This window comes from Panthera tigris, chromosome B2 (assembly GCF_018350195.1).
Source record: "Panthera tigris isolate Pti1 chromosome B2, P.tigris_Pti1_mat1.1, whole genome shotgun sequence".
NCBI lineage: Eukaryota > Metazoa > Chordata > Mammalia > Carnivora > Felidae > Panthera > Panthera tigris.
The window spans coordinates 15,197,218-15,211,596 of record NC_056664.1 but is presented as its reverse complement, the minus strand read 5'-3'; the positions used below and the strand labels follow the sequence as shown (position 1 = coordinate 15,211,596).

At 44.6% G+C, this 14,379-nt stretch overlaps 1 protein-coding gene across 1 annotated transcript in view; it reads right to left on the bottom strand.

Annotated features, from left to right (window-relative positions):
* Positions 1–146: 146 nt before the first annotated feature.
* The window catches only part of RANBP9 (RAN binding protein 9), a 90,309-nt gene continuing 76,076 nt past the window's right edge, over positions 147–14,379 (bottom strand). The window contains exons 11-14 of the mRNA XM_042985695.1: positions 13,074–13,195; positions 11,265–11,416; positions 4,350–4,461; positions 147–1,016 (exon numbers count right to left, since the gene is read on the bottom strand). Coding sequence (XP_042841629.1) covers positions 886–1,016; positions 4,350–4,461; positions 11,265–11,416; positions 13,074–13,195 — 517 coding nt within the window. The 3' untranslated portion in view covers positions 147–885. The remainder of the gene's footprint in view (positions 1,017–4,349; positions 4,462–11,264; positions 11,417–13,073; positions 13,196–14,379) is intronic.

The following is a 14,379-nucleotide window of genomic DNA, read 5'->3' as shown; positions in this document are numbered from 1 at the left end:
TATAAATTCAATTGACACTCTAGTATCTGTAATAGTAAATTTTTAATGGCTGGTTAATTATATCACTACATTTTTATTGCAATATAGTACTCATTTAAGCACTTAAAAATGGAAGGTGTACAAAGATTAAATTAAGACACGGTAAATTGACTAAATATTTGGTTTTTATATAAATAAAGGTCATAACCACACTGTTGACATGTAATACTGTTATAATACAACAGTTAAACTTGTGAGTCTACAACAGAAGTCGTCTGTAGTTAAACAGGAAACAAAGTTGAAAAAGACCATGTTAAAACAAAACTACTGGGACTAACAGGTCGGGATTGTAAGTAGCAACAAACATATTCACTCAGCTCCTGAGTATTTCAAGTTTTACAGTACACATTAAAAATGATTTCTTCCATCAACACTATAAATTCAAACTGTCGGATGTTTATGCGTTTTGCAAGTTACACTGATTGAATGCTTATATGGGAGCGGGGGTCGGAGCATCTCCCAAATTGAAGTTTACATCACCCACATGCTAACACAAACACAACTGGTTCCGTTTCCTTCCCCCCTCTCCCCCAAACAAAGGCGGCAGGATTTTTTGGTTTCTTTTAGGTAATTGTTTTAAAGGATTTGTGATGATCAATTTGAACGTCTGAAATTCAGTAATATTGAACTCTTAGACAACTAAGAGGTTAAAGATGGAAAATAATTTCTCCTAACACCAAGTTAGAAAATCATTTGCATCATGCTGTAAACTAGGAAGCAATGTAAAGCGACAAAAACCTGTCCCCAGTACATAATTAAAAAATCTAAATTTCAAATCAGCAGAGCTGGTCTACTTCCAGGTTGACTATATGCCACAATGTACACGTGAGCTCCTTAAATGCATAGCTAGTGTAGGTAGTCTTCCACTGTGGCAAACGCACAGGATCCGATTCCTGACCGAGCCATCAGTCCTAGACATTGTGTGGCCTGGCCCATTGCTAGGGCGAGTGGAGGTTGCTTTGGCAGATTGTGGGTTTCTGAGGAAAAATGATTAAAAACGGAAACAGCAATTAGCAAGACATTTCCCAAAAACTTCTCAATGGGGAAAATACTGCATTACTTGAAAACTTACCCCTGCCTACACTGTTCTTAATTACCTCACTAGCATCGGTCATTTCTAAGCCAGTCATTAACGTCTTTGGCCCTGCTGCTCGGACTAGGTGCTATGGGTACTGAGTATTCGACTCTGAAGGAAAATTCTTGCAGAATTCGACACTTAAAAACTTCCACATTAACTATGATGGGAAAGAGGTCCGGTCTTACCTGATATTTACAGTGGGGAGTAAGGACTATTTAGTATTTCTCTTCGCCTTAAGTCACTTGACCTAACAGGAAAAGGCCTCAGGCTTAAAGTAAAAGTTTCACCGATAAACGCCTCCCCTTCTGGGGATAGAACCCACCAGAGGCTAATTGTCTCCAAGGCATATTGGTGGATGTTGTTTGGGCTTCTAGGGAGCAAATGGTGGCGGTGGCCGTGAGGCAAGACAAAAGCAAAACCACCCTACGACGTTGGAGGGAGTTGACTTACAGTTGGTAGATAAAATATGTTTTAAATGGCCGATAAATTTGTTCTCCGTGTCCTACATACCAGAAGTCTGCAAGACTTCAAGTTCTGTGCCAGAAATGAAAAAATGAACTACTGGTGAAACTGGCCAAGTTCCTAGTGATCTCTCCCTGGGTGGAGAAGTCCAAGTTTCAAGTTGATTAGATTCCCAATTAATAAAATCACTCCTCAGTCCTTTCTAGGCATAGTGGACAACGAAGGGCAAAGACCATGATACTGGCAGGTAAGGCCACACTCCATACTATCCTATTTTTGTTATTTCATAGGGAGAGAGCATGCACGTGAGTGGGGGAGGGGGCAGAGGCAGAGAGAGAGGATCTGAAGCAGGCGCCACGCTCAGCCCAGAGCCCGACACAGGGCACGACCCCACGACCCTGGGATCATGACCTGAGCTGAAATCAAGGAGTTGGACGCTCAAACGACTGAGCCACCAGGTGCCCCAATTTAATTCTACTTTTGATTCCAAGGTTACAATGGGGTGGGAGAAAGTTCCATAAGGAATGACCCCAAAAAATAAAGGAAGCAAATACAGGATTTAAAGGTACAAAAGAACACAAAATAGGATCAAGAATTGAAGAATGGAAATCTGTAAGAAAAGGTACACAGATCAGTGAGAAAGTATGGTTTGAAAAGTGGTCTGTGGGTTAGGATTAATAAAGTCCTGGCTATTCTTCGGTGAGACACTGTTTAGCTAAACTTTGATGGTGATACAGTTTTTGCCAGCTCTAAGCAGGACGGACTTTATAGTTCTGTCTTCAGTCCAGAACAATTTAAGTTTTACACAAAATCAACATGAAAAGGAATAAAAAATGGAAAAGGAAGCTTTTTTTTTCAAAAATGTCTGATGGTTCACAGGGAAGTAACCTTGCTGGAAGATAAGCATCAGGAGGCATGTGGTTATAAGCATCTTTAGATTCTTTTGGGATCTGCAACTGACAAGAACTAACATACAGTTAATATGTAACAACTTTAAGCACTAATTACAGATTTATAAATATTCACATATTCATCTACAGCGATTTATATTAATAAGCCTGTCATTAATTTTGCAGGAATCCTATGAATATAAATTTAAGTACTAGGTACAGCTGAACCTATCTACTAGGTAGCACAGTGAGAGTACACACATCTTTAATGGCCCTACAAAATTTCATATTTAATCACTGAATTACCTTGAAGAACTCGACATAAAAAACTATTCTAAGAAAACTGGTTACTTCAAAAATTCTTCACGAATCTGATCCTTAAATATGAAGGCTGTAATTTCAAAAAGACCATTACAGTAAACCACGATTTGCCCTACAATCTCAGCATTACTACTGAGTTCTGTTTTTACCAATAGAGCTAAGTGGATTTCATATAACCAGAGAATACAACACGTTAACCAGAGAAAATTCACGTGATTTATTATATACAAATTCTAAATTTATAGAAACCCCACCAAAGACGTTTTTTTTTTCTTACCGTTATTGCAACCCCCCCCCACCCCGTTCTACTTTAACACAAAGAATTCACAGTTCACCCCTGAGAAACACCAGTTTGAACTACACAGACCCGCTTCCAGCTGCGGTTTTTGATACGGTACAGGGATGTAGACGGCTCTTCCCTTCGGGTTTTCTTCACCTCCGGCTTTATTGTAAGAATCCAGAACACAACACGTGTCACATACCAGATCTGTGTCTATCAAGGGCTCCTGTTCTTGGCAGGGCTTCCCGCCAGCAGCGGTTAAGTTTTAGGGGAGTCAAAAGTTACACGCAAATTTTTGTGCTGGGGGGTTGGTGTCCCAACCCCCACTCGGTTCGAGCGTCAACTGTAATGAACTTTGTAAGAGCAGATAAGGCTCATGTAGGAACACTTGGTCCCTTCACATTCTAGCCATACGGTCCCTGGCCCGCTGCAGGTCTCCCTGCTCTTTGTGGCAACGCTCTCGCGCACCTGAAATGGTGTGAAACGTGTTGCTAAAAGCTCCCTAACAGGGCCGAGCAGGAGTGGGAGCCTCATCTTACCTGTGGATTTAGCCTGTAAAGTCAGGTCAAAAGCCACTCTTCTTTAAGTTACTTTTGAAAAGAATCTCCGAGAGAAGATCATAGTTTCACGTAAACCGCCCTGTACGGTTTATATATAAATGCACGGAATGTTCTAGCATTCACAGAAAAAGTATTTGTTCGGGACATGAGTCCTGTAAGCGTATTCTGTAATGAGTTGCTTACAGGGACAGCAACCGACCAGGGGAACGGCAAACCGGTCTCCCTCCGTGCTCCCCTCTAGCGACGTCTCACCACCGAAACTGCTGCTCTCTTCCCCCCCTCGCTTTTTACCTGGTAAGGGCATATTACGGCTGAATATGCTGAACTTTCATGCAAATACGGTGCTACTCCAAGGGCTGGTGCTGGCAGGGCAGTCACACGTCACCCGGAAGTCCCTCGTGTCCGTATCTCAAGCACAGCGGAAGCTGCGGTATGTGCGGCTCAGCCCAAAAACGCTTACACGACATGCACACAAAGACTTCCATTTTCCAGACTTCCCGGGGTATGATCTCAATATACCGTTGTGGTTTTTTTTTTTTATTATTCTGTTTGAATCCATTTAATTTTGGAATTGAGATGGTGGAGGGGAAGGTTTCTATATTTTGAAATAATTTTACCTTTTTTAAAATGTAGAAATGGTTTCCACATTAAGATTTTACCAAAATACGAATCCCGTCTCAAATATGCAGACACTCTGGCTGAAGTGCCGCTTCACTCACCTAGTATTGCACTGTTAAGGGCTGAGCACACAGGTTCTCTCTGAATCGGGTCAAGCTGATTTCCAACCGGGCTGTTCCAAGGATCCGAGTAAGCGAGTAAACTGAATGCGTCCTGTTGAAAACACAGCAGTTTGGTTTTTCATTCAAACGCTTCAGCTACTGTCCTCCCCACGGCTACAAAGTTGAGAGACAAGTAAAATACACAGCTTTCCGGCACAAGACTACAGCGACACTCAAACCCATTTACCCCAATGATTATGAGGCTATATATATATTTTTTAACAAGATGATACAACAAAGCCTAATGGGTCTTCCTTCTTCTTTACTGTAAACAGCCAATCCGAATCTGAATCTTCCCCCATCCCTACAACACATACACAACGGCAAAATTAAATTCCGGTGGAACGGGCTAATTAAAGAGGAAGACAAAAACATTCAGATGCTCTATAATTTATCACCACTGGTATGAATCTGACATTAAGAGGACAGAGCCTATTCATTTTCTTAAACAGACGTGGGGACGAGCTCCATCTCCCTGGATGTCATTTTCTCAAACTCGGGACCAACAAGGTAAACTGGCTGCCCTTCAGGAACATTCGGTAGCGCCAACCATCCTCGAGCCACCCTTCCGAAAGGGACGGCCACGCGGTCTTCTCAGTCAGTGACTCTCGGTCAGTAAGCACTAACCGCTCCAGGACACTGGCAGCGTCCGTTCGTTCTAACCTCTCGGTACCGGAGGTCGTCCTCTCCTGCCCGAAGTCAAGGCCCTAATCCGGGGCGGTGTTCCCGAGAGAGGCGAATGACAGGACGCCTTCCCGGTTCAGAAGGCCTACGTAGGACAGTGCTCAGGAAAGCGTCAACGAATTCGGTCAGTGCCACTTTCAAAACGCGGATTACGGACACGTGGGAGACTGGACTTTCTGAAGGAAAGGGTCCCAGGGCCGGCCGCCCGGACGTCCCTCCGCTCAACTCACCGCTGCTCAGAGCGGCCGCGGAGGCCGGGCTTGCCGGTCAGCTGTGCTCTGGCCCTTTCTCACCCCACGCGGCCTGCACACCGGGGAGCCCGGGGGAGGGCTGTCCACGCAGCCGGAGCCGCGCGGCCTGGGGCTACCGGGCGGGGAATACACGTGCCTCTCAAAGAAAACGCGTGCGGCTCGTCCACGGTCTTCCTTCCGCTGCTGAATATTTCACGGGTGGTGGGCGGCTCGCCCCGGTTTTTATAACGAAAGGTCTCTGAAAGGAAAATTTCTTTCTTACACTATTTTGAGTCCCCTGCAGCTACTCACAGACGCTGGGAACAGGGAAGCAGCTTCACACACCCGCCCAGCACAGGACCTGCTTCTTCCAGTGCATCGCACAGGGCCACTCCGTTCTACTTCCTGGCTCCCCCACCCCCGCCGTCCGAATTTACTGATGGAAAGAGTATCAACGTCCCGTATCCCGGGAAGCTAACTCTAGTCACGGATCTTCGCTCAAGACTTAACTGACCCCACAGCCACCTAGTGAGGTACCATCCCCATGCCACAGAAAGTTAGCTGAAGTACACCGAAGAAGCGTTCAAGGAACAACTGGCACCTAACCACCTCTAAGCACAAAACTGTCCTCTCGGGTCTATACATCTGGACACGCAACCGAAAACGAGAAAGGTTGCGGTCCCAGATCTCAAGGCAGACCGTTCTTCTGTTAACACCTTCTCCTAGTATTTCACCAAAACCTCATGGAAAAAAACAGATGATGATGGTAATAATTTATCGTGCACTAATACCCGGTGAAGCAATGTTTCGAGCCCTAACGTGGAGAATCTCATTTTATCCTCACAATAACCTTAGGAGACGGATACTGTTATGCCCATCTTACAGAGAAGCAAACTGAGGCAGTGAGAGCTTAAGGGCACACAGTTAGTACAGAACCTCTTTTAGTAAGATGCAGCTTCTTTTAACTGCCAATCTAAATATCAAGATGAAGAAAGGCTAAAATTTAGCTCCAATATTTTCAAAACAATGGAGTATTATTGCACACAGCTGCCAGACCCTGAGGACACAGAGAGCAATCACCAGGACCTAGTCATTGTGCCAAGAACCCACGCGGTCTTACGGCGAAGTCAGACATGTAAATAAACAATGGACAGGGTACTGCTTATGAACATGCAGTATTTTGTGTCACGTGTCACAGTCCCAGAGAGACCCAAAGTACGTGGAAACAGGCTGAGAGAAAGAAAGGCACGGACGGAGCCAGAGGTAAGGGGGGTTAGATCCTAAAATGTCCCCAAAGGCTTAAATTTTTTTTTTTTCCAATACGACAATGGAGTTTTAAATGGAGGACTGATGTGGGTAAGACTTGACTTCAGCAGGATCCCACCGCAGCACAATGGAACAGGCTTGGAAGTCAGGTGAAGCTATAAGCAAGAAAACTAATAAAACCTTAAAAGAAGAAGAAGAAGAAAAAAAAAGGCTTATGCCACCAGGTTCCCTGAATATCTACAACTTTTCCTTTTCAAAGGGAGTGAAATCAGGGCAGCGACATTAATGTTTTAAATCCTGCAGTAAAACCTAATTGATGGTGATGACCAAAGAAATGCAAACAAGCGATTTTAAGGTCTGAGCTTGAAGTCACTAAAGCAGACTAACACAGGAGTACGTCCGGCACTTTCCTTTACTACTGCTGTAAGCTGGGGGAAGGTTTCTGGAAAACAGTATAGCAATATATAGGAAAAGCCACGATAATCCCAAGCTTTGACTCAATCATTCTCTTTCCAGGACTCTATCCCGTGTTGTAATTTTAAGGAACAAAGACGCATGTATAAAGGCATTCACTAAAGCATCTGAATAAAAGCAAAAAATTGAATAAAGCAACGCTTAAATGAACTGACACAGCAACTCAAGAGAGTAGCGTGTAGCCACTTAAAAAGAACTAATGCACAGAAACTGGGAGTACATTTTTAGGACAATGACAACACCACAAAATGGTATACTTACTACGTGAAATATACACACGGGGGATTTAAGGCACAAAACTAAAACTCTGAGGCGTGGGATCGTGGGTTTCTTTTCACTTAAAAAAAACAGATCTCAGTGGGAATAACTTCTGAGGCAAACGTGACATCATTCAGGTAGGATTCTCAAACTGTACTTGTAGTTGGCTTAAAATCTGCAGCAGTTTCTAAACAGGGCTGGTCTTAAGTGGTTCTGTTTTGGCTTCAACTGCCAGCCGGGGCTGCTCCTTCGTGTGCGACTCCACGGTCCCTCCGGCCAGAGCCTCAGGACGCAGCTCCGGAACAAACTCAGGTAGCTGTCTGACGAGCCACTGGCAGGTGTAGGGAGGCGAGGAACAGAGAACAGGAGAAGAGGAAAGGAAGACAGAGAACTGGGAAAGGTCAAGGCAAACGGGCGCTGCAGGACGCCCTGCCCCTCCCACCCATTTGTACCGCACACGGGCCACCCCAGGCTCTGCACGAGGCCTGCTCCCCAGGACCCTGGGAAGCAGAATACAGGAAAGCATTTAGGGAACTCTTAGCTTCACATTTAAAGGAATCTTTCTCTCTACAGATGCCTGTGTGATTCAGATGCTTACGCGGATCCACACAAAATTAAAGATAAAAATCACCCACTACAATCACACGTGCCCTGAAATGAAAAATGAAAGGGGATAATTTCTAAACCTTCTCAACGATGACAAAAAAAAACCACCTCTTCATGTTGTCCTCAAACCCTCCAGCTGTTCTTCGGGGACTTGTAACTTGGATCAGTCAGTCATCTTGTCCCCACGTGGATCAAGATAAGTTTGGGGAATGGGAAGGAAGGAGTTCAGAATATTAAGAAAGTCTCTTAAAGTAGTAGTTGGCATGTGCTTAGAAGTCAGAAGTGCAAAATCAAAGCCATCCACACTCTTTAGATGAGGAAGATGAATTACATCTTCACATAATTCAATATATAATCAAGGACTATCTTTGAGAAGAGGCCACATCAATGCCATTTTCTCAGCTTATGCACATCAGCATCAAAGACAGTAAGCTGATTAAGTGAAATCTTACATTCTGAAAGGCACTACATAAATCACATTCCTTCATCATGCACAATTAGCATAAAGTTTTAACAAGAAAACAGTCAAGATGACCTAGCGTAAAAAAGCACGTGAATTCTTAGAAACATTCCGTATCCCCAAATATCCCCTAAAACAGCAGTTCTCAAAGTACAGTCCAGAAACACTGGGTTCAATCTAAGATCCTTGCAGGAGGTCCCGGAACGTCAACGCTGTTTTCGTAATAAAACTGAGAAAACCCTCTCTCGCCTCACCCTCACTCTCATTCCCTCCCGGCCACACAGCGGGGTTTCCAGGGGCCACGGGGCCGGTGACAGTGACAGCACAGCACATCGAGTGCACAGGTAGGGACGAGAATCCAACTTCCCCTCCATCAAGCCTGGCAAATGTAAAGCGATGCCATTCTTCGGATGTTTCTGGAAGTTATTTTTCGTAAAAATATTCAACGGATCCAGGATTATTGGTCAGGAGATTAATCATTTGTTTTAATTTCTAGTATGGTAAATATCAATAAACAGAACCCATATAAACAAAACTCTTAATAAACATTCATGAATAGCGAGGTGCCATGCGCACTGGATATATTTAAAGGGGGAGGAGTTAGGTAAAGACCTAGTCTGACCTCAAGGAATTCTGCACCTTACAGGGCAAACGTGGGCAGCCATATTCCTAATATATCAGTGTCTGGCTTTAATTTATTGTTGTTTTTTTTTTTTGTTTTTTTTTTTAACGTTTATTTATTTTTGAGACAGAGAGAGACAGAGCATGAACGGGGGAGGGGCAGAGAGAGAGGGAGACACAGAATTGGAAGCAGGCTCCAGGCTCTGAGCCATCAGCCCAGAGCCCGACGCGGGGCTCGAACTCACGGACTGCGAGATCGTGAGCTGAGCCGAAGTCGGCCGCTTAACCGACTGAGCCACCCAGGCGCCCCTATTGTTGTTTTTTTTAAACTTCAGTATAATTAACACACGGCATTAGAATAGTTTCAGGTGCACAATATGGTGATTCAACAATTCTACACATTACCCAGTGCTCCTCACAAGTGCGCTCCTTGATCCCCATCACCTGTTTCACCCATTCCCCAGCCCCCTCCCCTCTGGCAACCAGCAGTGTGTGTTCTCTAGAGTTAAGAGTCTTTTTCCGGTCAGTTTTCTTTATTTCTTAAATTCCACCTATGTGTGAAATCGTGTGGTATTTGTCTTTCTCCAACTTATTTCACTTAGCAGAATACGAAGTCCATCCATGTTGTCACAAATGCCAAGATTTCGTTCTTTTTTATGGCTGAGTAACGTGTGTGTGTGTGTGTGTGTGTGTGTGTGTGTGTGTGCGCGTCTGTCTGTCTCCCACTTCTTTATCCATTCACCGGTCGGTGGACACTTGGGCTGCTTCCCTAATTTGGCTGTTGTAGACAATGCTGCTGCTATAAACACAGGGGTGCATGGATCTTTTAGAATTACTGTTTTCATATTCTTTGGGTAAATACCCAGGAGTGGAATTACTGAATCATATGGTAATTCTATTTTTAATTTTTTGGGAGATCTCCAAACCGTTTTCACAGTGGCTGCACCAGTTTGCGGTCCCACCAAGCGATTTGACATTTTAAATGAAAAACTGTTTAAATTACATATTCCACCAATTTTATTTAGCATAAAAATCATAATTAACTACTTCTTTTTTTTTTTTTTGGATAGCTCAGGGTCGCCACCAGAAACCGCAGTTGTGCGATCCAGCGGGTGAAGTACCGCGTAGAGCAAATACACCGCTGCTCCCGTCGCAGCCCCCGACGCTACAAGACCGCACGCCGTAACTGGCGATGTACGTGGGTGGCTCCTTCACCCACCATCCTAGGCTGAGCAGGTGGTGTTCCGTCTACACAGGCACCGTACGGAGGCTCCGGTGCAGGTAGCCGTTTGAGTTTTGGCTGCTTTTAGGCCGCGTTTGGTGCTGCTAGGTGGTGCTGACTGTGGCGCTGAGGCTCAGTTTGGGTCAGGAAGGGCTGGCAGAAGCCTTGCTCCTGCCACTGCACCCCAGCATCGGTCTCAGGGCCACAGCACACGCGTCTCTCCTCTTAAACACGCAGGAGAAAATGTTGCTAACGAATCACCTTTGAGCCCAAGCTGATGCAGGATTACAAAAAAAAAATGCAACAGCTAGGTTAACATGTCATAGACTTACAGGGCTGTTGGGACTTACGCGAGTACAAAAAAAAAAACCTCTTGGAGTCTTAACATCTCTACAACTAACAGCAACGGCGACTTAAGGGAGGGAAAAACTCCATCCGCAACCGACACGCAAACTTGTGACCACCGTACTAAACTGCTGAAGTCCTAGCCATCTTACCATCTATCATGCGCATCAATCCAGAAGAGATCTGAAAATGTATTTTATCTATCTGGGGTTGTGAAAGTGCCTCGGCAATCACTGTCATAATGAAAGCCACGTAGTACACGTTCAATCTACTGCAGCCCTGAGCAGCGTTTATGGAAATAAAAATATCGCAAATTTATAGTTTTATCAACAAACTCGCATGTCTCCTAATAAGTCTGCCAATTTTACAGCTAAGAAAATTACAGTAGGTCGACAAAGGGCATAAAACGCTGACAGGCGGCAGAACTGGGACTGAATCCCTACCTTTATTGATTTATTAAGTAGCCTTCATGCCCAGCACAGAGTCCAACGCGGGGCTTGAACTCACGACCCTGAGACCAAGAGCTGAGCTGAGATAAAGAGTCGGGTGCTTAACTGAGCCACCCAGGTGCCCTGAATCCATCCTTTTTACCTGAAGTCCAACAAGAATTCCTAGTGCTCAGTGCTTTACAAAATTAAATTTTAGTTCCTCTGACACATCAACAATTTTTCAAGGAAAAACAAATCTACCTTCAACATTTTTTTATTTGCTGTGTTCTTGCCACATTCTCTCCTCAGCTGTTCACTCATGGCTTGTAGCTCTCTTCCAAAGTGAATCATTCTTTCTATGGCGGCTTGACTTCCTCCACACAACTGGCGTCTTAACTGACTCGAATCAACTTCTGTAAGCAAAACAAACGAGTATTTTACTTTCTTATTAAATGGAGTGCCAGGGAGAAATGAACATCAGTTGCTTACAACATTTTGTACGTTTCATTTAGTAATTACTACCTAATAGTTTATTTAAATATGCGGTTTTCTTTCTCACTTAATAGAAAACATTGCAGCTAAAAGGTATACTTTATCTAGGTCTCAAGAATCTAGGTTCTACTCTCCAGCACGCAGGTCAAAGTCCGTCGAAATCGTCTCCATTTAGGATGCCCCTGGTATATCAGGGAAAAGTGTAGAAGAAGTTAAGCACAATTCTCTAAAACTACATTAAGCAGCATTAAGGAGACAACAGCACTGCCACTCCAGCTACTCTGACTGACACAGAGCAGAGATGGAAAAAAAGGACTCCTCCAGGTGAAAAGCTAAATGACTCCAATAAAAACACAGAAGACACCAGGGAATCGCAGGATTAATTACACACTTTGAGAAAATAATTGTTTAGTATATATCTTGGTTGACAATAACCGCTGATCAATAACGTAACTGTATGAATCCCTAATAACATATAAATTACTAACGATGACGATCCTTAACATTCACTAAGCACTTCCTTTGTGCCTACTAGCTTTTCACAAATTAGCCCATTTAAGCTTCACAGTGGCCTATGAGGCGGTTGCTATTATTACCACACCCATTTTACAGATGAAGAAACTGAGGCACTGTGCTCTTAAGTAACTTGAGCAAGGTCACACAGCTTGTAAATGGCAGTTGCAGAATTCAAATCCAGGTCATCTGGCTCCAGAACTCTCAATCACCACGCTCTGATTATACTCTGAATGTTGAGGGTGCTGGTATCTGATAGAAGAAAACTAGGCTGGCCTTCCCAACTATACCCCTTGCTGGAAAAATGGATTTTACACTGAACACATAATCCTCAACAACAGTCCTCAATAAGGACCCTTTAACTCCCAAATACTCAGAAATCTAATGTTGCCATCGAATTCAGGCAAAAAAGCATTTTGAAGCTCCAATCATTTTCATTCTCCAATCGATGGGAAAGTTTGCTGATGGTTTAACATTATGGTACAATTTACTATGCAAGTTACCAACAAAACAAAACTATGCGTGCTAATGTACCTTTCAGCCACATAATTTTGGGGGGGCCTGGGGGAGGGAGAGGGAAGGGGGGGGGTCATACTGAAGCACCTACTATGTGGAAGGCACTGAACTATTCATAGTCACAAATATTCACATTAAACGAACTTAAGAAATTGATTCGAATTTATAAAATCAGCTGTACCCATTTGGCCTTCACTGGCTATACTGAAGCCAGTGTAAAAACGTTCACTTCCCCAACCCCAAGTGTCCTAAAAGACAGTTAACGCTAGTAAGAGTACGGCTGCATCAACGCCAGCACCAAGTTGAGCCGAAGACAGTCCGGCACAGAAAACCGGCTGGAACTTAACTTCAGAAGGCACTGGAAAGCACCGCGCCCTGCAGCAGCCCGCGCTCACGAGGCAGTTTACGGGATATGTGCTCTTGTCAAATCCAATGGCACATACATCGCTAAGCGTGATTTGTGCTCATCAGCTGTGAATCAATACAAGTAAAAGCATAACCTTGTAGTCACCATTTTTTATTAAAAACGTAAGAAATATCACTGCAGACCCATTTCGGTGTCACAGTCTTCCATTTCGTGGTCATGTTTAGAGCTACCATTTAGGAAGCCGTTGGATGAAGTCTCTCCAACCCCATTGGAGTAGTGCTCTGTCTCCATATCCACATCATTACTGGAAATAAAGAAGAAACACCTAACTTTAGAAATCACATCCTCGCAGCGTAGTTTAAAATCAATTCCTACTCCTAGCCTCCTCATAGACTGACTTCATAGGGCGACAGCAGTCTGCAAAAACAAGGTATTTGGTTCTATCCTGAATGTCTTCAGAGCCAGTAGGTAGCCGACTCGCAACAAAGCCGTACTCCTGGAAGGAGGAAAACAGCGTACGTCCTAAAATGCAGCGGTTTCCTGACTCTATATCCGTACGGACACACTCCTTTTCACATACGTCTCACCGTGTTTCCAGGTCAGATCCGCACTTGGTTCTGTGTTCATCAGCTCTTGCCCCCGGGTGCCCCAGCCTCACGCCGCTCGCATTTCGAGCAGCCAGGGCAAAAAAGGGGAAAACTACCCCGTCGAAACAAACCATTCCCCGACCCCACTTCACCTTTCTCGTGCCCTCATCTTCATCCCTTCTAGGACGAGGTTTTCTTTAAGTGGCCCGGACGGGGTGGCATCTGTCCTCACCACTCAGAAACACAGCCTCCCACCAAGGTGAACGGTGATCTGGAAGACCACTCTGGCTCGCCCTCTCACACCCCGGCCAGCCCCCACCACGATTCTTCTCTCGCAGGCTTTCTCGCTGGCTACAGAATCTAAAAAGCACTGCTAAATCCTCATTTTAAAAATGTGATTTCGGGTATTTAGGTTGCTCCTCATTTTCCCTCAGGTCACATCTACCGAAGAACAGCCCTGTGCCAGTAACTGGGTCTGGACACACTGAACTTGTGGGCGCGCGCACCCGCCCTACGAACGGCAAACGCCTCCTCTTGAAGACTTCTCCAGTGACGATCCAGGCAGGGATTATACGGCCCAGAAGGAACGCGTGATGACAGTGTAGGAAATATTTAAATGAAAATGCACTTTTCTCATTAAAAAAGCAACTATATTCATTCGTAGGAAAAAAACAACACCGAACGCAGACAAGCAAAACGCGCTCTGCACACACACCACCAGAGGTAACCGCTGGTAGCACCTCGGGGTCAGTGCGTGAGTTTAAGTGTGTGCGTGTGAGAGCATTGCCTCCATCGGTGAGACGTGTAAGGCAAAAAGACACAGATCTGGGAAGAAGGGGGCAAGGGCCCCAGGATGACTCCATCAGGCAGAAAAGCTCGCGGACTGTATCTTGATGAGCTT